Source organism: Chlorocebus sabaeus, chromosome 11, assembly GCF_047675955.1.
Source record: "Chlorocebus sabaeus isolate Y175 chromosome 11, mChlSab1.0.hap1, whole genome shotgun sequence".
Lineage (NCBI taxonomy): Eukaryota > Metazoa > Chordata > Mammalia > Primates > Cercopithecidae > Chlorocebus > Chlorocebus sabaeus.
The window spans coordinates 114,718,600-114,740,582 of NC_132914.1; the positions used below are offsets into that span (position 1 = coordinate 114,718,600).

Here is a 21,983-nt window from a genome sequence, read left to right on the forward strand (position 1 = left end):
GTCAAAATGCCCTTCTTTGAGACAAGCCTAAAACAACACCTAATTCTTCCCAATACAGACGCTTGACTTCACAAGGCTAATCAAAATCCCAAGTTACTGTGACCTGGTTTTCTTTGTCTTTTCCTTTTCTAAGATCCTCAGACACTCAGACTTATGGGAAATATCCCAGCCCTCATGGGAAAGCTCATGATGTCTCAAAACCCTTATGCAGAGCTCTGCTAAACGTGAAACTGGCCTTTTATTCATTCAACATTGAGCTTGGTCTGGAGTGCCCCAGGTACTGGAGATACACAATGAACAAGACTAATGCGGCCTCTCTGTGTATGGGGAAGGATGATAAATGTATAAGCAGATAAATCAAATAACTGCAGATGTCATAAGATCATGAAAAAATATTTCAGGGAAGTGGGATGGGGGGAATGATGGGGAATGAGGGAGGTCCTCGGGTAGGTGTCAAGGGTAGGTGAAGCCAAGTTCTGGCACAAAGGTTTGGAGGGCAGGACATGTGTGGTGAGTTCAAGGGTTAAAAGTTAAAGGTCGATGAGGATTTTAAAGTGATGAGAACTTTTAAAGTGAAGAGAACAACACGAACGGTGGGAACATGAGGAAGGGGAGGTGGCGGAGACCCCAAAAGCTAAGACAAAGGGTCTGCATTTGAATCTGCAGGTGCTGTGAAGCCGCTGAAGGTTTCTGAGGACCATGACATGGTCAGACAGATGTTTGGGAGGCCCTGAGCTTCAGGGAATCTGATGTCAAAGGGAGTCGGACCAAGAAGTTTCTGCACTTGGAATAGCTGGACTCCACTCCAGAAATTTCAAGAAAGAATTGTTTTCCTTTCCAACACCCCCACCTATGAGTCATCTCTAATAAACCTAGCTGGGAGAGTGCCTTGCAGATACAAAGAAGCCCTGTGGCTATCTCGTGGGCAGCACTTTGAATCAGGGGCATGCAATTTAATTTAACCTGTAGACCACTGCTAATCCAAGACAGGACAGGTGAGGCTGCCCATGACCTTGGCCTGTTTCCTGCTCTCCTCCTTGGCATTTTTCCTCTCCAGAGTCCCTTGTTGCTTATCTCTGGCAGTAATGGGAAAGCCCTCCTTGACCTCTGTCCCAGGAGTGGGAGACCGAACACTCTTCCTTCCAGCCAGGGGCTTCAGAGGGCAGCACTGGCAGTGGAAACACAGCCTTGCTCATGCAGAAAACCCCAAGAGAAATATCTCCAATGCCCAGGCACTTAAACCTTGCATGGAGGTTCAGATGTCAAGAATGAGAGCCTGCACATCCAGGATCTGCTAATAGAGTCGGCAGGATTAGACAAGCCCTGAAATTACACAGACTCTGGAGAGCGAGGGAAGAGGGACCACAGCAAGACTTTGCAAGCACACTATGTCCCACTTAACAAAAACTGTTTTTCCAGCTGGAAGTGTGCAGCATTTTCCCAAAATATGACTTTTCTTTTTCCCTACCCGTGGAAGAAAGAGCTACTAGCATATAATTTACCAGGAGACCACCTGCTTCAAAATTAGATTCCCAGGCCTCACTCTCCAAGGTCCTGATTGGGTAAGTGTCTGTTGGGAATGCAAATTTTAAGCAAGCACACGTGAAACTTGAGAACTACCATATGAGAGGAATACATTCTACTTCCCAGATGAGAGATGTATGGGAGCCTGAATCTTTCAGAATACAATGTTCTCCTCTGAAAGGAAAATAGGGGGAAAGCACATAGAAAAAACCTAGGTTCAAATCCTGATACCACCACTCCCTGGCTGTGATAACTTGGGCAAGCTCCCGATACACTCAGAGCCTCAGTTTCCCCATCTGTAAAGTGGGGACAATTGTAGCATCTTGCCTCTCTGGGTTGCAGTGAGGACTAATGATACAATGCAAGTAAGGTGCCCAGAACAAATACTTGGCACACAGTAGAATCTCAAGAAGTGGCAAGTACTATCTTTTTTATTATGGTAGCTACCATAATTATTGCTAGTTTGTGCAACAGCTTTCTACAGCAAGCCCCTAAGATCCTCTGCTGGAGGACTTTCTCTGGCTGGAAATATGGGCTGGCTAGAACACTTGGAGACCTCAACCAACTATAGGTGGGCATTGGTTGATGGATATTCCAGACCCCTCTCTCATGGTTTGCATGACCCAGAGGCATGCTCATTTTAGGCCTGCACCCCAATCCCCACAAGCACCTGCTCTTTGATGCACCCATTACCAGCTGCCTTAACTCTCTGTCTCACTTCCCCACTCCTCTATTGGCATGGCCTGGGATCATCTCTCAAATAAACCACTTGCCCTCACATCCTTGTCTCTGGGTTTGTGGAAACAGGGGAGCCCAGTTAAAATATCAGGATTATTAACAGAAATTCAGGGCATAAACGTGGCCTTCCACACGGCTCTCACACCAAAACCAAGCCTTCTGCCCCTTGACTCCTCGTGCGTCTCTAGCTGCCAGTCCTTTATGAATTTGGTTCTCCAGGTGCTCCATTCCCCAAGGAGGAAGGGAAGAGGTGGGTGGACACAGCAGACCGCCTCTAACAACATGAAAGAAGGCAAACCTCCACACCAGACGTGGGCCAGGAGGAGCTCCATGTTTCAAGATGGTGAGTCTGAAGGATTCCCAGGCACCAGGGAAGGTCCTATAAGGTTCCAGAAGTGGTCAAAAGTTTGCACTTTGGAATCAAGCTGACCTGAGCCTAAATCACAGGTCTGCCCTTCCTAGCAGGGCAAGAGAGCATTTAATGAGAGAATGAGTAGTGCCACATAGGCACGAAATAGGTCAATGCTTTAGCAGGCAGGGATACGACCCACTCTGAACACACGCAGGAAACGCCCTGCCACCCTCATAGAGCCTGCAAACTTGGAAAGGATTTATTTAAAACTTTCATTGCAAATAGTTAACTTTTTTTCTTTTAACTTCCAAGGTTTAATAGGATAAGCTTCAGTTATCGGGAAAAGTTGCTTACGAGGAACATCTCATTCCCCCAAGGGAGCTGCTGGCTAAATGAGACATCGTCTCTGTCTGAAAATTAAATATGTGAATTCATCTTGAGGGCAGAATCTAGGTCTCCCTCATGTTCTACCTCCCTTTCCTTTCCTCCTTCATTGAAAGGTGCCTGGTGCTTATTATCTGGTGGGTAAGTATCAGAGAGAGAAAGAGGAGGAAAGAAAAAGAACGCGTGGAAGGGGAAATCTGTCAGGCACTGAGATTTAGAAACATTCTAATCCCTATGAAAACCGTTATTGAAAGGTCATTTCTATTTGTTATAAATCATATCCCTCTTTGTTTGTGAAATGCAATGATGCCCCCTTCTTTCTTCCCTCCCTTCTTCCCAGTATGGGGCTCGGGGGCAAGGATTTGACCAGAAGCAAACTGGATCTCCATGGAAACCGCGGGGGACACATGGTCTCTTTCACAAGCAGCTCTGCTGTTTTCTTGAAAGATTTGTCATGGCCCCTGGGAAGCAGTCACAAGCCTAGAGCCTGGCGCGGAGCTGGGATTGGAATGCTGGCGTTCACAGGAGGGACGGGCAAGACCCCTCCTGGGGAAGACTGTCACGTCAATTTCTCACCATTCATTGGGCAATTCTAACCAATGGATGAAAATTTGCTCCAATCAGCTTCAATCTCTCATTTCTCCTACTTTTTCTTGTTCCATACCAGCTAACTTCACAATAATCTGTGTGAGTAGGGCCTGGGCTTTCCCTCCGGAGTGCAAATGGAACATTTTAAAAACCTGGCTCCTAATATCCAATTGAGGAAACATTCAGCAAGCACAAACTTTGAGCCAGGCGCTAAATTCTACAACCCATGTCCCCTGAACAGCAATCTCATAAGAGGTGGATATTGTTACACCCATGTAATATGTGAAAAGTACTGAACACCTAGCTTTGTTGGCTTACTTTTGTTAATAAAATAGTGGATATCAATTTACGTATGGTTATGGAATCACAATATTGACCATGAGACTAGGAATAATAATGATTTCCCTTTACCATGTGAGATAAACTGTGTGAAATGTTTTACCTATATTTTAACCCTTATTAGCTTCTGTTTGTCTGTTTACTCTCACTGCAGATCTAATACATTCATTTTGCTCACTCATTCTTCAGAAAACAGAAGTGATAAATCCTCATAGATGTGCCCCCATTGTGTAATCATGTGATGCATAACTCTGTCTTCTATGCGCATGTTTTTAAAACCTCAATTTAAGTTTTAGACTGCAATCAAGTTTAAGACTAAGTCCAAGACTCTTTTTAACTGTTATCTTTTTCCCCCAGTATTTTCTTTTGCTTTTTAACTTTTTTTTTTTTTTTTTTTTTTGAGATGGAGTCTTGCTCTGTTGCCCAGGCTGGAGTGCAATGGCACAATCTTGGCTAATTTTGGTATTTTTTGTAGAGACAGGGTTTCACCATGTTTGCCAGGCTGGTCTCAAACTGCTGACCTCACGTGATCTGCCTGCCTTGGCCTCCCAAAGTGCTGGGATTACAGGCATGAGCCACCGCGCCTGGCCTGGCCCCCTCTTTCTGTCCATGTGTTCTCATCATTTAGCTCCCACTTATAAGTGAGAACATGTGGTACTTTGTTTTCTGTTCCCGTGTTAGTTTGCTAAGGATGATGGCCTCCAGTTCCATCCATGTTCCTGCAAAAGACATGATCTTGTTCTTTTTTATGACTGCATAGTATTCCATGTACACCCATTTTTAAGTCAAGAAGACTGGGGTCCAGTAACAAGCTCAGTCATACAGATAGTAATGGGCAGAATTAGGACAATTTACCCATGCATGCCCACAAGAAAACACTGTGTTCCTCCTCTGTGCCAAGGGCTGTGCTCGGCACTGGGGTATAATAATTAAATAAGACAAGAATTCTTTCTTTAAAGATCTTACAGTCTAGCAAGAAATGTACTGTCCAAGAATGTAAACCCGTCTCTTGTGGCTTCAAGCATGAACATCTTTCTACTCATCCTACTGCCCCCAAATTGCCTCTTAGAAATGAGCCCATCTGGATTTGAACCAGATTTTGGGGGCCTCATATTGGCAAGAACCACTTTCTCTCCAGAGGTCCCTACTGAGATCTACTCAAGCAACAAATATTTACTGAGCATTTACCATGTGCCAAGCACCGCGCTGGCCCTAGAGGTTTAAACAGTGAACAGTCCAGAAACGAGATGGCCCTGCCTTCAAAGAGTTTAAAGTCTGGTCAGGAAGACAGACAGGTAAATAGACAAATACAACATAGTAGTATGTAATATGGTGTGACAGAAAAGGGCAGACAGTGGCACTTCAGATTTGAGGGGAGTCAAGGAGGGCTTCCTGGAGGAAAGTGGTGACTGAGCTGAGCTTAAAAGATAAATAAGAGCCAGGAGAGGTGTGCAAGAAAGATGCAGGCAGTAGCAATGGGGTGCAAAGACATGTCAATAAGTGGGCACATGGCCTGCTGCAGGGATTGATGGCTCAGGGAAGCTGGAGCTCTAGGCACGAAGAGGGGAGAGATACGAGGGGATAGAGGAGGAAGCAAACATGGCGCAGGGTCTCATCATGCAGCTGGATTTTGCCGAGAGCCAGGGGGAACTAATGAAGGATTTTAAACCCGGAGGGGAATGCTGGCTAAGCATTTTGAAAAGACCCCCCTCTGGCAGCAGAAACTTGCAATTAAAGGGCAGCAAAGTTCCCCTCTCATTATCTTCCCTACTCTCTGTACCTGCTTTCCTTTTCCAGGTCACCGCATTAAGTGTTCCTGAAGGCTTCTTGCAAAAAAAAAAAAAAAAAAAAAAAAACAACGAAACCAAATCCTTGCCCCCTTTGCAGCAGGGCTTGGTTCACTGCATACCCCAATTGAGCATTCTGGTCTCATGTGAGTTCCCCTGTGGTCTCTTGTTTGAACCAATGCTTCTAGAAATGCCTCCATATGCTCCAAGTGCAGGATAGCAAAACACCCTTTCCCTCACTGCTAACAACTCGGTGGGGTCTAGCTCTTTAGCCTATAGCCAACCACAATATAAATGAGCAAAGGGCGGGTGGTAGGGAGTATTGACATATAAATCAGACCTCGGGCTCCAGGGACATCATGAAAAATCACCAGGAACCCCCCAGCACTTTTCTCTCCATAAGAGAACACTGCAAGGGAAGCTGTACATTGATTACTTGCTGTACCCTCCCTCCTCTCCTCTCCCCTACCTTCCCTGAAAAAGGAGAAAGTGACTGGAGAGTCTTCTTGGCTCTCTGAACCCAGAGATGTTCATCAGAACACAGAGATCCAGTTGTCGTCTTTCAATTTAACAAAGGATGAGGGGAGCGTGGGGCAGGCTGGGGGTCAAATGACGAAAAGCTTTGGTCCAGGCTGGGATTGAGACCAGATTCTTATACTCTGTTCTGCTTGTTTAGTTAAAGGGCAAGCAGAGTGACACGTAGCATTTATTGCCAGCCTTCTGTGTAGCCAGCCTATGTAAAGTGGTTAAAAGTCTGGGATCTTGAATCAGAGCGATCAGTGGGTTTGAGTAACAGATCCACTCACCATGACACTTAGAGCCAGCTGTTTACTTCTGACGGCCTCTGTTTCCTTGTCTGTAAAATGGGGGTAATAACAGACCCTACCTACTTTCCATAGTTGTGGCAAGGATTAAATGAGATCATGCATGTAAAGTGTTTAGCAAAATGTCTGGCACCTGGGTGAGCCCCCAATACATGATAGCATCATCATAATTATCATCATCATTATCACATCTAATCCCACCTCAGCCCCCAGTAGAATTATAAGCATCCCTCAGATACAACTATAATTAGACCTAAATTTTTGCTTATCATAGGTAAAAACGCATATATGGGATGATTAACTGCCATTATAATTATTGCAAAAACTGAAGTGTTTCTATTAATAGAAAAGTAAGTTCAAGATTCAAGCTGGTGATCTCTGAAATACTTGCTCATAATTATATCCTGCCAATATCCTGCCTGTTGTACAAACTCCCGAAGCTTCCAGGAACTTCGCAGCAGCTGCGACAGCAGCACTCATCATTTCCCCACTTTTTAAAGGTCTGGGTAAATCAGTGCAATGGTGGCTCAAAGCAGCCATGGCTTACTTCACACTGTTATCTCCTCATCACTTGTGGCTGCAGCCATTTTCCAAAAAAATAGGACATTTTTAGGTAAAGCACGTTTTTATGCAAGAACATAGGAGAGCAGAATGCACAGGGCAAGAGGGAAACCCAAGATGTGCTTGGTTTTGCTGTGTTATTGGACATTTTCACTTGGATTTTGATGTGTACGAATCCCAGTGAAAAGATCCACTAACACGGCAAAACTCAATTGAGGAGTGCGTGGCTTATGTAAGTGAAAATTAGTAAAGTGACTGCTTATATAAAAAGAAGTAGGTACAAGCATGTCTGGCCAGCTACTGCAGGCAGGAGGAAAGAGGACTCGTATAAAGGCCATGACAACACCACTGGAATACACTGGACATCTTGTGCTGGTTAACTCAGGCTTTCAAACAGCATGTCTTACCTTACCAGGGGAACGATCACGGGCCTCACTCCTACAGAAGCGGGCAGTGACCTCAACCGGAACGTATAAAATGTTTTTAGCTAGTAAAGACCTACCTCTATTATAAGGTGACCAACCTAGGCCTGACTGAAGGGTTTCTAGGCACTTGGGACTTTCAGTGGTAAACCTCAGAAAGTCCCAGACAAACTGGGATGGTTGATCACCCCCTAGTATAATAGGGATTATAATGCCTATATCATCCTATAATTATAGAGTAGATAACCCTGTAGTTCACCCTATAACCTGAAATATATATAAGGATTCACCCTACAAGTTGACTATTTGAGTAATGAGTCCAAGCACAGGTCAAGCAACTGCAGGCTGCCATTCTAAAACTGAACAATGCACAGCACAGTCCCATGGCTTAGGGATGAGTAGCTCTCTACTGTGGGCAGTTTTGACCCCCAGGAGACATTTGGCAATGTCTGCAGACATTTTTCATGGTCACAACTGGGAGTGAGGAGGGGGTGCTACTGGCATCTAGCAGGTAGAAACTGTAGATGGTGTTAAACATCCTCCAACGACAGGACAGCCCCCACAACATAGAATTATCTGGCCCCAAATGCCAATAGTGCCAAGGTTGAGAAAAACTGAAATAAACCGTTTAACAAGTCTTCCAAGAAGTTGGCTGATTCAGAAAATTCTGAAAGAAGAGCAGAGAACCAGAACTACAGAAAAGGCGAAAATGTGCTAAAATTTTCCAGAACTTCGATGTTGCTTCAACCCATGGAAGCGATTTAGTGGGTCTGTTTCTTTTTATACTTCGCATTCATATAAAGTCGAGTTTTGCAATGAAATAAATGCTGAACAACATATTTAAAGATTCTAATTTGAAAGAATTCTCAAGTCATTATTATTGGGGCATGAACATATTTCATCACATGGAATGAATGTGTTAGCGTCACTGTACATCAGAGAGGTTTAGAAACCTTCCCAGAGTCACACAGTGAGGGAGTGGCAGGGCCAGGACCTGAACTCAGCTCTCTCTGCCCGCAGTCTGTATCCTTGCTGTTGTTTCACTGTCATAAGTTGAGTTTTGTAGAAGCAGATCCTGAAATGAATATTCTTGCAAATGATTTACTGAGGGAGTATGCTCAGAAGAAACCTATTCTAGCCGGGCACAGTGGTTCATGCCTGTAATCCCAGCACTTTGGGAAGCCGAGGCAGGCAGATCACTTGAGGCCAGGAGTTTGAGACCAGCCTGGCCAACTTAGTGAAACCCTGTCTCTAGTAAAAATGCAAAAATTGGTCGGACTTGGTGGTGGGCACCTGTAATCCCAGCTACTCAGGAGGCAGAGGGGGAAAATTGCTTGAACCCGGGTGTTCCAGGCTGCAGTGGGCCAAGATCATGCCTTTGCACTCCATCCTGGGCAACAGGGTGAGACTCTGTCTCAAAAAAGAAAAAAAGAAACCTATTTCATTGTGGAGGAAGCAAGGTCAGGAGTAGAGAGAAGCCAGGCATGGATGTGGTTTCAGGTGAATGCAGTCTCAGCCTGATACCATGGGGACCCTGCAGGAAAAACTGTACCATAAAATCTATTTGTTGGCTGAGCGCGGTGGCTCAAGCCTGTAATCCCAGCACTTTGGGATGCCGAGACGGGCGGATCACGAGGTCAGGAGTTCGAGACCATCCTGGTTAATATGGTGAAACCCCGTCTCTACTGAAAACTACAAAAAAATAAAATAAAAAACACTAGCCGGGCGAGGTGGCCGGTGCCTGTAGTCCCAGCTACTCGGAAGGCTGAGGCAGGAGAATGGCGTAAACCCGGGAGGCGGAGCTTGCAGTGAGCCGGACCGGCCACTGCACTCCAGCCTGGGCAACAGAGCGAGACTCTGTCTCAAAAAAAAAAAAAAAAAAAAAAAAAAAATCTATTTGTCTCAAGGTAAGGAGGCTGGGATTTTGCAGCCCTGAAAAAGGTAGTCACTGGCTCTGAACTACCTGGGGAAGGGGGAGGGGCTTAGTCCCAGGTACCTGGGTGAGGCAGCTGCAAGGTACTAGCCATTTGCCGCAGCCTCTGTAGCAGCGGCTGGCCAAAGAGATCACTGGAAATCTGATCTGAACACAAGACGGAAGTGGGTGAGGTCAGACTATGACCATTGGCCGCTGAGTTTATAATATCATCCTGTCTTCAAAGCAGAGGCGTGAGTGCTCCTTGGTCCTAGGGAAGAATAAGCCTCCAGCATCTATGAAGTACTCTGAAATCCCTTAGTTGATCAGACCCTTCGAATCTAAGGCCCTGAGAGCAGATGACTCAGAGAATATCGCAACTCCCAGTGTGCGTTCCTCACTCTGCCACCCACAGGAAGGGTGATCTTGACACCAGCATGCTCCTCCCCATGGCCCTGTACTTGGCAAACAGCCCACTCTTGCGATAATGAGAGCCTGAGTCCAAGATTGCTTTTCCAGGAGTGGGTCTGTATGGGCACTGAGCAATGCCTCCCACCCCCATCCTGTCCCCTGCCTGGAGCGTCAGGTAGCAGCAGCCTGAATCATGGCAATAACTAGCCCACCCAAGCCAGGCTCAGTCCTGTGGCTGCAAAGCAGAATCTATCTCCACTCTCCCCCAGTCCCTGCCTGGTACAAACAATTGCAAAATATGCTCAAGGCCTTTAATGTCCCGGTCCAAGCTTTTGCTCAGGCTGTTTCCTCGGCCCAGAGCGCCCTGACTCTGTTTCACCTGGCTAACTCCTCTTCCTTCAAGACGTAGCTTCAAGGTCTTCCAGCAGAGCACCTTGATGTGCGTTACTGCATCCGCCTGACCTTGACGCAGCACTGCAGCACTTCCACACTTAAATACAAATACGAATTATCTGGGAGGCTTAGTAAAATGCACGTTTCTAGGCCTTATGCTCACAGCCTGGTCCAGGAAATCTGCAGAGGAGCTCTGGAAGCTGCAATGTTAAGCTTGCACCTTGATCCCGAGATAGGTGGGGTCAGGGCACAGCTTGAGAACTGATAGTGACTGTGAGCATCCCCAGGACAAGTGTGTCTTCTTCACCCTCATACTCCGAGTGGCAGCAAAGAATCCCCACACGCTCAGAGATGGCTGAACTAACCAGAACCAAAACATAATCTGAGAAGAGAAAACGGGCAGCTAAAACAGGCATCAGAGACAGCTAAAATGCTACTTATCCACTTGTGGTTCTGGAAGGTGCTCCCCTCTCTTCCACACTCCAGCCCATGGAAAAAAAAAAAAAAAAAAAAAAGAAAGCATCTCCGTTCAAACTCTCGTTTTCTAGAGCAGGTGTCACCCAAATCACGTTGTGCATTTTCCTGCAAGAAATGCAGATAGCGGTAGAGAGGCTTCCAAGGAACCAGATCTCAGCTCTGCAGAAACTTGTGGAAGGACCCCGAGAAGGGGGAAGAATGCAGATAACACATGATTGAAGGTTGGGAAACCCATCAGCATCTTACTGCAAAAGCAAACTTCTGCCAGCTGAATGCAGTTATCAGACAATATGTGAATTGTGCTGACATTCTACTCTCAGAGCTAAACTCCATTCCGTTCTCATGAACCTATTAGATGAAAACGCCTCAATTTAGATAACTGCAAATTGCTTTCTGAGTCTTAATTTCCTATTAGTTCATTAATCTCTCTATTCAGAATGCCAACAAGACAGCTAATGATAATTCCGGAGGAAGTGGGCATGAAATCGGAGCAGGAGGGAAGGGGGTTAGACATGAAGGAGATGTTTCTGGCTTCCTGGGTGGAGGGGTACCCCAAAGTTAATTCATAGAGTTAGTAATATAGCATTAGCTTACATTAATTAAATACTTCTACTGGACTGGGCACTAGGATGAACATGTCATTGAACAATTACCTTGTTTTGTTGTCGTTGTTGTTGTTGTTAAGCAGTCTAGTAAGGTGGATATTATTATCCCCATTCTACAAAAAAAAAAAAAAAAAAACTGAGGCTCCAAGGGGCCACACAACCAGCTGGCAGCAGAGTCAGGGTTCAAATACAGGCATGTCTGACCTACAGCCTGTGTTCCTAATCACACGTTATCTTTTTTTTTTTTTTTTTTTTGGAGATAGGGTCTCACTCTGTCACCCAGGCTGGAGTGCAGTAGTGCAATCTCGGCTCACTGCAACCTCCACCTCCTACATTCAAGTGATTCTCCTGCCTCAGCCTCCCGAGTAGCTGGGAGTACAGGCACCCACCACCAAACTCGGCTAATTTTTTGTAGTTTTAGTGGAGACGGGGTTTCACCATGTTGGCCAGGCTGGTCTCGAACTCCTGACCTCAAATGATCTGCCTGCCTTAGCCTCCCAAAGTTCTGGGATTACACGCGTGAGCCACCATGCCTGCCTCCTAATCACACGTTATCTTTTAGGCTCGTCACACCAATGGATGAATTTGCTGGGCAGATGATGATGAAAAAGATTCCTATCTATAGAGTGCAGCTAAGGTGTGTAAGAACAGAAGAGCCTGAAACACCATCAGCAAAGACTTACACAAACATCTCGCATTATAAAATGTCTAGCTGGACAATACAGTTTGAATTTGTTTTTTAAGCTAGTACTTCTAAGGTAGAGCAGTGGTTTGCAAACTGGGGTCCAAGGGCCAGCAGCCTCAGCGTGGCCTGGGAACTTGAGAGAAATAGACATTCTGGGAGTCCACCCCAGAGGTATTGAACCTGAGAGTCTAGAAGTGGAGCCCAGAAAGCTGTTTTTTAAATAAACCCTCCAGGGGATTCTTGTGCACACTCAAGTTTGAGAACCATCATCTAGAAAATGAAAAGTAGCTCAGGAAAGAAATTTGGAGATCACCTAGAGTAGTGTTTCTCAAACGTTAATGTGCAAAAGAATCACCAGGACTGTATTAGCCTGCTTTTGTGCTGCTGATAAAGACGTACCTGAGACTGGGTAATTTATAAAGAAAAAGAGGTTTAATGGAGTCATAGTTCCATGCGGCTGGGGAGGCCTCACAATCATGGTGGAAGCCCAAAGGTGGTGACAAGAGAGAATGAAAGTCAAGCGAAAGGTGTTTCCCCTTATAAAAGCATCAGATCTCTTGAGACTTATTCACTACCACAAGAACAGTACGCGGGAAACGGCCCCCATGATGCAATTATCTCCCACCGGGTACCTCCCACAACACGTGGGAATTATGGGAGCTACAATTCAAGATGAGATTTGGGTGGGGACACAGCCAAACCATATCAAGGACCATCTTAAATGCAAATTCTGATTTGGCAGGTCTGGAGTGGGCCCCGAGAATATGCATTTCCAGCCAGGCGCCAGGTGATGCTCATGGTGCTGGTCCAGGGACCATGTGCAGAATAGCATGAGGCCAATCCAATCCCTGTCACCCAGGGAGTTTCTGGCAGTAACAGAACTGGATTTGCTCTGGGTGAAAAAAAAAAAAAAAAAAAAAATCATTCCCTTCAGGGAAGGTTCAAATCCAGGCTTCTGGAGGGGCTTTCAGAGGACAGGAAATGACCCAGATCACACACTACTATTTTTGCAAAGTTCTCACTCAGGTATGAGACCATCCTTGAACACTTTAATTGAAGTTGCAGCCCCCATCCTGACCCTTCTCTGCTTTGTCCATCTTCTTAGCATTTTGCATCATCTTATCATATGACCTAATTTACTAATTTACTTTGTTTACGGTCTGCCCAACTCCTGCCCATGCCCCAGCATAGAAACTAGGGAAGGATTTTGTCTCTTTTATTCACTGTCGTTTCCCCAGTGCCTACAATAGTGCAGTCTACAGCAGGTGCCCAAAAAGTATTAGTTGAATAAGTGAACAAATGGTTCTGCTCATTTTCTACAAGAAGCTGCCTCCTCATCCTTGGTGTCACCTCTCTGAAATGTCACCTGTCACCGCCCTTTATGTGTACACTCTCATTTTATTGACATTCAATTTCCATAGGTGTGTCTCCTCTAAACTCCTTGACAGTGGGGTCTGTACATCTCCCATTTCTATCCCTCATCCAACCCTTCTATCAGCTCATAAGTGCATCCAAAATTCTGCCAATCTTTGAAAACACATACAAGTAACCCTCTATCCTCACTATAACTAATGCAAAAACTGCAGGAATTTATTGTAGAACACGTCTCAACTTCAACTGGTGATATTAGCAATGCATGCTCATAATTATGTACTGGAGATTGCTCTCAATTCTGTTGTAGTTTCTGCAAGCACTATGTCAAAACTCCTGAAGCATGTCAGATCTTCATGTTTTGAATTTTTGGTTTTGAATTTTGCCTCTTATATGCCAGGAGTCATTTTTGCACAAGATGGAATAGAGAAGAATGTGATAAAACATTGCAATCTGGAGCATGGACATTTCATTGACTCCTTCCAACAGCCCTGTGGTGGGCGTTAATGTCACACTTGCGATGTAGAGAGAGACGCTGAGCCCCATGATGGTACACCTCTGCTTAAGCTCATGCAAGAGTTTAGTAATGGAGCTGGGACCCAAACTCAGTTCTGACTGCTTTCCAAGTCTGTGTTCTTGCAGCCTGCCCCCCGATCCCATCCCTATCCTTCCCACAACCTCCTCTCCCAACCCTTGGCAAGGTCTAAGGCTTTGCTCAGGATTTTTAGAACAGAGAGCACTAGCAAAGGCTACTTCTGAGTTCTGCGTCTAGTGCTGAAAATGAAAACGGCTTAGGAAGTGTTCAGTCTCGCTACCCCAGCTGCATCCCTGTCACCTAATTACCCGACTTCGAAGCCTCCACACAGCAGGTATGAGGATTTAAGAGTTGCCATCACCTCCGCGGAACGTGGTAGGACTAGATACAGATGAGACGGGTCTTTGGAGCTGCTGGTGTACGGAGAAAATCAGCCAGCCCAGGGGCCAGACCTAAATGCCTAGCCTTATGCCTTTTGTTGTCAGAAAGACCACTGAGAGCCTAGGTTCACAGAGGACCAAGGCAAGGAAGGTGGCCTTGAAGTACTAATACTTGGTCATTATTGCCCCTGCTTTCCCTTAAATTTTTTTGTTGTTGTTGTTTTGTTTTTGTTTTTTTTGAGACAGGGCCTTTCTCTGTTGCCTAGTCTAGAGTGCAGTGGTGCAATCACAGCTCATTGCAACCTCAAGCTCCTAGGCTCAAGTGATCCCCCTGCCCCAGCCTCCCAAGTAGCTAGGACCACAAATATGTGCCATCACTCCTGGCTAATTTTTTACCTTAATTTATTTTGTAGAGACAGGGTCTAGTTCTGTTGCCCAGGCTGGTCTTGAACTCCTGTCCTCAAGTAATCTTCCTGCCTCAGTCTCCAGAGTGGCTAGGACAACAGGCATGTACCATCATGCCTGACTAATTTTTTTTTTTATTTTTTTGTGTGTGTGGATGGGGGTCTCACTATGTTGCCAAAGCTGGTCTCAAACTCTTGGGCTCAACTGATCCTCCTGCCTCAGCCTCCCAAAGTGCTGGAGTTACAGGCATAAGACTCTGCATCTGGCCTGTGCTTCCCTTTATACCATGGGGCTTAAGGCTCCCCACGACTCCAGGAGGAAAGGATGCTCAACCTTACCTTCATTACTCAGGTGAGACTGCCAGGTGGAGGGTATGGACAGGGGTGGGGCAGAGTGGGGAGAGTCAGAGCTTGCCCTTGCCACTATCTCACTTCTGTCTTGGGGCAGGGATGTGGGGAGGCCTGAAAGGGCCTAAATGAGAGGCCTCTGCCTGGACTAGACAAGGAAGAGCAAGCCTAGAGCAGAAAGAGGAATTCTCAGAATCTTTTAAACTAAATGACTTCTATAAAGTAAACAGATGCACGTTCATTTGTAATTATTACATAAAGTTGACTGTTACTGACTATTTTATAGTGTTGGACCTGAAGGGGTATGTAATACGTGTTTACAGAAGGAGAGAGAGGGAGAGATTGAGGCTCAACAGCAAAGCATTGCAATTTCTTACAAAGGACTGGACTAAGCCAGGCACTGTGTTATGTCCTCAAGTGTGCTGAGTTATCAAAAGCTCATTGGCACCCAAGGCAGGCATGATAATTATATTAGTCTGTTTTTATGCTGCTGATAAAGACATACCCATGACTGGGTAATTTATAAAGAAAAAGAGGTTGAATGGACTCACAGTTCCACGTGGCCAGGGAGGCCTCACAATCATGGTGGAAGGCAAAAGGCACTTCTTACATGGCAGTGGCAAGAGAGAATGAGAAAAAACAAGCAAAAGGGGTTTCCCCTTGTAAAACCATCAGATCCCGTGAGACTTATTCATGCCACAAGGATAGTATGGGGGAAACCGCCCCCATGATTCAATTATCTCCCACCAAGTCCCTCCCATAACATGCGGGAATTGTGGGAGCTACCATTCAAGATGAGATTTTGGTGGTGACACAGCCAAACCATATCAATTATTATTCCTTTCACACAGATGAAAATACTAGGGACAGAAATGTGAAGTGACTTGCCCAAGGTCAGGCAGCTGCCAAGTGGCAGCGCCAGGATTTGAAACCAGAGCCCATATCTGGTGTCTCAGTTTTCTTCTTCCTCCCTACCTTTTGCCAGCCATGACCTTGAATGGGGGTGAGGAGGAGAAAGGAAGCTGGGGGAGGCAGAGCTTGGGTGGTCTGGCTTTCTCATCAAAATTCCAGACCAATATGATACCACAGAAAGTGAGCAGAAAAGGAGTTAGGGATCTGGGTTCAGGTCCTGACTGTCACTTCTTCACAGTGACTTTTCATTGCTAGACTCAGTCTTCACATCTGTAAAATGGGGAGAATTACAATGCTGGTTCAAAAACGTACCATGAGGAGAAAGAAAAAGCAGAGACAGACTTGGGAGCCAGGCGCGGTGGCTCCCGCCTGCAATTCCAACACTTTGGGAGCCTGACGGGGGAGGATCACTTGAGGTCAGGAGTTTAAGAGCAGCCTGGCCAACATGGTAAAACCCTGTCTCTACTAAAATTACAAAAAAAAAAAAAAAAAAGCCAACATGGTGGCACGGGCCTGTAGTCCCAGCTACTCAGGAGACTGAGGCAGGAGAATTGGTTGAACCCAGGAGGCGGAGGTTGCAGTGAGCCAAGATCACACCACCGCCCTCCACTCTGGGTGACAGAGCAAGACTCCATCTCAAAAAAAAAAGAAAAAAAAAGACAGAGAGAAAAGGATTTGGCAAATTCTAACTCAGGATTAGCAAATTACAGCTGAGGGCCACAGCCAGCCTGCAGTCTGTTTTTGCAAATAAAGTTTTATTGGAATAAATTAAGTTGTCAAGACTGTTTCTGTTTCTGTATTGTTTACAGCTGCTTATGGTCTGCAAAGCCTAAAATATTTGCTATCTGGTCAACTTGAGAAAGTGTGCCAACCCCTGGCCTTAGATGCTATGAAAACGAGAAGTACCACTGTGCCTCAGCACACAGCATTAGGCATTTCCAGCATCTTCCATCAGCTCTGGTTCTTATTCAGAATTGCCCTCCCTTGACCCCCCTACTGAAATGTAGAGGTGCATTTCAAATCTATTTCTGAAAAACAAAGCAAACAGCTCTCCCAAGAGTGAAGGAATCAAACTCCCGAAAGCTGTTTCAGTGACCTGCATAGTCCTAGCTGACATTGGGTGCTGGAAAAAGTCACCGCAGGGCACAGCCACTTACTTGCAGTTTTTACACTTGAGGCCAAAAAGCATCCCTTTCCCACAGACTGTGCATGTCTGAGACATCCAGTACTTGGTGGAAAACCTGTGGAAAAGAGACAGAAAATGTTCAAGGTTAAGGAAACGGCAGCTGACCTATCTCTAGAGGGATGAAGCACTTGAATAGCAAGCACACGAACCCTGGATTCCAGTCCTGTTTCTTCCGAGCTGTGTGACTTAATCAAGTTGCTTAAACCACTGGAACCTCTGTTTCCCCATCTGTAAAGTCCAGATAATAATAGTATTGACCTCGTAGGTTACTGGGGAGATTAAATGAGGTCAGTCAGGCACGTCAAGGGCTCCGTACAGTGCCTGGTACATAGTAAGCACTCAGTAAATTGGGTTGTGACTATACTATTACCTTGAACATTCATAAGGGTCATTCATTTGTTCAACAAATATTGCCTGGTGGCCTACGATATGCCAAGGTCAGTTCTGGGACAGAGCAATGGATAGGGCTGGAACTGCCTGCAGAAAGCTACAAAGCAAGGTGGAGCCTCCTGGGGGACCCACTGAACCATCTCCCATCAGTTGCTGGTCACACCACCTGGGGAGTATCAAAGGGAGCCCTCCCCTCCCGAAAGACCTGAGAACCCAAACTTCAGTGGCAGAGAAGAGTCTTTGAAAGTGAAAGCCATTTCAGACCATCAGCTCACCTTGCTCTCCAACCCCATCTACTTGCTGCAAACATGGGTAGTTTGGAGGTCTCCCGCGTACAACTATAAACCAACTGGAGCAGAGGTGCATTCGATTAACTCCCTGGGCACATCTCCCCTCGATATTGCCAGGGTGCTTTCTTCCCCAAGAGATATGAGGCAGTGGCAGGACTGGGCCCAAGAAAAGTACTGAAGGTTGCCAGGTCACAGTTAATTTTAATTTTCAATGTGTGTCACCGTCAGCAGGAGTTGTATCTAATCTCTACTGCCTCAGAGTGTCAAAAGGGAAATCGGAAGTGATTACATAACTTGGAGTCGGAGAATTTCGAGGGAAAGGTTGCATCCCTCTGTTGGACCGTTTTGCCTGATTTGGGTCAGTCACTCTCCAAACAAAATAAGCCACAGCCCAAAGCCTCCAAATCTAAGCAAATAGCAATATTCTGAGCAAAGACGCTTAATGCCAAGAAAACTCTCCTTCTCTGGTTTTGGATTTGTGAGTTGGTCAAGCCCCTTTCTTTCCCTTCAGCAGAGCCAGTGAGTTTAGCAGACTCTGTTTTGCAGAATTTGGCAGCTCTGGGGAATGGCAGCGAAGGAGCGTGTATTTCACTCATCAGCCAGCCACACAGGAATGGCAGGCAGGCGTCAGAAGCAGTGGGTGACAGTTTTTTCTCCTTTCCAGCCCTCTCTTGTGCTTGGGATCGGCTCTGCCTCTTCCCCAGCTCTGGTTGAAGTGACTTGGATGGCAGCAGATGGGATTTTAATTTCATTTCTTCACCAAGGCTGGGGTGAGTCCAGTTCTCTCTACCTCCTGGCATTAAGCCCAGGGAGAAACACAGGGAGAGACTGAAGAGTAGTAGGTCATCCCAAGTCTCAGTTCCTCTGGGAAGACACTCCTACAATTAACAGGTTGTCTCCCTCCTCCGGGCATCAGCTTTTGAATCTTAGGGACTACTAGAGAGCCTGGGGGCTGGGCGATCTAAGGGGTGGGGCTGAGCCAGGGGCATGGCCAATCCAGGAGCCGAGCTGAGCCAGAGGAGTGGCTGACCCAGGGGTGCGGCCGAGCCAAGGGCGTGGCTGAGCCAGGGGCGTAGCCAATTCAAAAATGGGGATGAGCCAGGGGCAGGGCCAGTCCCGGGAGCATGATCGATCAAGGGGCGTGGCCAATCCAGGGGTGGAGCAGAGCCAGAGAGCAGTGAGGAGGAAAATACAAAGAAAAGCCCTCGTCTTTGATGCCCTTCTCTCTGCAGCTCAAGGCCTGACCATTGACGTGTCTATCACACACTTCTCACTGCTTCCTCCAAAGTTTTCTCATTTAAGCCTTAACAACTATCCTGTCAACACACTTCTTTCAAAAACTGTTGATGAGATGCCATTCCGTGAGTCCCCATCATGAGAATGCTCATCTCTGCCATGGCCCCAGCCATGGTGATGCATCTGGCCCTGCTATCACCCCACATTGTCACCCTGATCTCTCCATACTGTCGTGGTCTGTTAACTATCTGACCCTCCCCTAGAGCACAAGCTCCCCAAGGGAACAGGCCTTACGTCTTGGTCAGGGCTGTAACTGTGGCACAGAAACTGTAAATACAAGTGGAAAGAATCCATGAATGAGTGAACAGGTCCCCCAGCGAGTTCACAGAGGCCCTGGTGCTAGGAAAACTCAGCAGGGTGTCAAAAGAACACAAAGTACTGAGGCTAATTAGCTTTTCGACCTATCGCTTAATCTCCCAGGGCCTCAGTTTGCCTATCTGTCCAATGGCCATGAGCACACTTGCCCCACTCACCCTGCTAAGTTTGTGAGGAGACTGGAACTACCAAGATGAAGTGGGGAACGCTAAATTCAGGGAGTTAAAGGACTTCTTATAAGGGATGCCTGGTATATGCAAACCCCCCTCCCCAAAAAGGCAGGCATAGCCCTGGAGAGGACCACCTGTTCCATGCACCCAGCAGGGCTAGAGCTCTGGACTGACCTCCGCCACACCAGAGAACGGACACCTGCAATCTTGTGTATTCTGGGTGAGGAGACCAAAAATTAGGACATAAAGCATTAATCTTAAGAATGATACTGTTTATTAAGTGTTTGTTATGTGCCAGGCCCTGTGCTAAGCACTTTACATATATTATCTCATTTAATCTGCACAGTCACCCTATAGGTAGGCAGAATTATCTCAGGAAAAAATTGAGCCTCAGAAAGGTTAAGTAACTTCCAAGGTTGCAAAGCTATACGAGCTGGGATTGGAACACGGGTCAGTCTGACTCCAAAGCCCTGGCTTTTAACTGCTATGTGCTAATTTTGTAAGGGTCAGATTAGTAAGAAGCAGATGTCTCAGTCCCCTGGTTGCCACTTTAAAGTTTAGCCTAGCAGAGGAGAAAGGGACATGGTGATGTAGGTGCTGGAGCTCAACAGCCCAGCTTTCTCCCACCCAGGGCAGGGGCCAGAGCCCCCACCCCTCACAGGGCTGTGAAGTAGGCACCAGTGCACACAGGAATCCAGCCTACCTGTGCTTGATGGAGTTGCCGAGATCTCTGCGAGGGATCTGCGGGGACCAACGTGGCACAGACAGTGTGTCTACAGAGAAAAGAGAACAGCCTGTTACACAATGAGTCAGAGACTGGGGTGGGCTCTGGCAAGTCCTGGAAGGAAAAGGGGGCGCTCGTCACCCTCAGGAAGGACACCAGTTGCCATCACTTGCTAAACCAAAGCCAAGTGGAACACTGGTTTAGCTTGTCACCTCAACTCACGCAAGGTCCCCTGGGCAGGGCTGCCAGGGGATGCCTTAAATGAAGCCAGCTGTGGAATGAATAAAAGCGAGCATCACTTCCATTTACGGAGTGCTTGGTGTGTGCCAAGCGTGTACTAAGTGATTCACATGACTTAGCTTGCTACAGTCTCCAAACGACCCCAAGAATAGGGGTTGCTAGCATCTTCACCTTACAGGGGAAAAAACTAAGGCTTGGAGAGGGGAAGTCGCTTGCTCTAGGTCATATACCTTAGAGGCTGCACAGCAGCTGTGATTTTGGGTTCAAGGAAACTGAAATGAACACATGCCCTTGTATGAAAGTTAGAGTGCAGTGGATTCCCAGTGACAGCCAGGCACGTGATGCTTTTCTCATTTCTGCTATGCCTCTGTACAACTGCCAAGTTATTTATTTAACATTTTAGGCTGACTCCAATATTTTTGGCTAAATACACTTATTTTAAAAGCAAACCTTATGTGGAAAGCCATATCAATTTCTGTACATTATAGATAATTATTTTAATAATGTCCAACCATGCGCCACCTAAAGTTATGCAAGAGTAAGTAGGCGGATGGATGAGTGAATAGATGGGTGGGATGGATAGGATGGATGGATAGGCAGGTGGGTGAGTGGATGGATGGATGGATAGGTGGGTGGGTGAGTGGATGAATGGATGGATAGGTGGGTGGGTAAGTGGGTGGATGGATGAATAGATGGATAGATGGGTGGGTGGGTGGGTGGATGGATGGATGGATGGATGGACAGACGGGTGAATGGAAAGATGGATAGGTGAGTGGATAGACAGGTGGGTGGGTAGGTGGATGCATGATGAATGGGAATGAGGAAGAAACAAAACAGAATCAAACTTCAGATGAGATGCCTGTCCCCATCTGGTCTTTTCTTTCATCCCTTAGGCTAAATCTCAACGAACTGTACTATCACTCCATTACAGACTGAGTTCTGGTTCTCCCACAGACCCTGTGCACCAGGTCCCACCTCCGCCCTCCTCCCCATTGCCCACACCGTCCTTCTGGCAGAGCCTGCGGGCCCCAGAGAGCTGTAAAACAATGGCAACAAGTAACCAGTGTTGCCTGTGGAATCTCCACCAGACAGGGAGAGAAGCAGCAAGCCTGACCCTACACGCCAGTTCTCATTTCTCAGACCAGATGGATGGAGCCAGCTCCGTGTGTCTGGAGCTGCAAATGCATGCCTCATTTTTCACAGCAATTGTTATGGAGTGGCACCCTCTTCGGGGAGCCGGGCATGTCAGAACCTATCACAGAGCATTTAACCCCCAACCTACTTGCTCCTCTATTCTGTCTAATGACACCGTCGGCAGCCATCTGAAAGCTGTTTCCAGAAATCCCAGTTCTGCCCTTGTAAAGCTGGGATCCTTTATGAGAGAGCTAATGATTTCCCAAGCTTCAAAGGGCAGAGAAAA

The 21,983-nt window shown here is 46.5% G+C and overlaps 1 protein-coding gene across 1 annotated transcript in view; it reads right to left on the minus strand.

The window, feature by feature from the left end:
• Positions 1 to 21,983, minus strand: part of KSR2 (kinase suppressor of ras 2) — a 515,890-nt gene that overhangs the window by 109,086 nt on the left and 384,821 nt on the right. The window contains exons 6-7 of the mRNA XM_008004868.3: positions 20,303 to 20,372; positions 17,110 to 17,193 (exon numbers count right to left, since the gene is read on the minus strand). Coding sequence (XP_008003059.1) covers positions 17,110 to 17,193; positions 20,303 to 20,372 — 154 coding nt within the window. The remainder of the gene's footprint in view (positions 1 to 17,109; positions 17,194 to 20,302; positions 20,373 to 21,983) is intronic.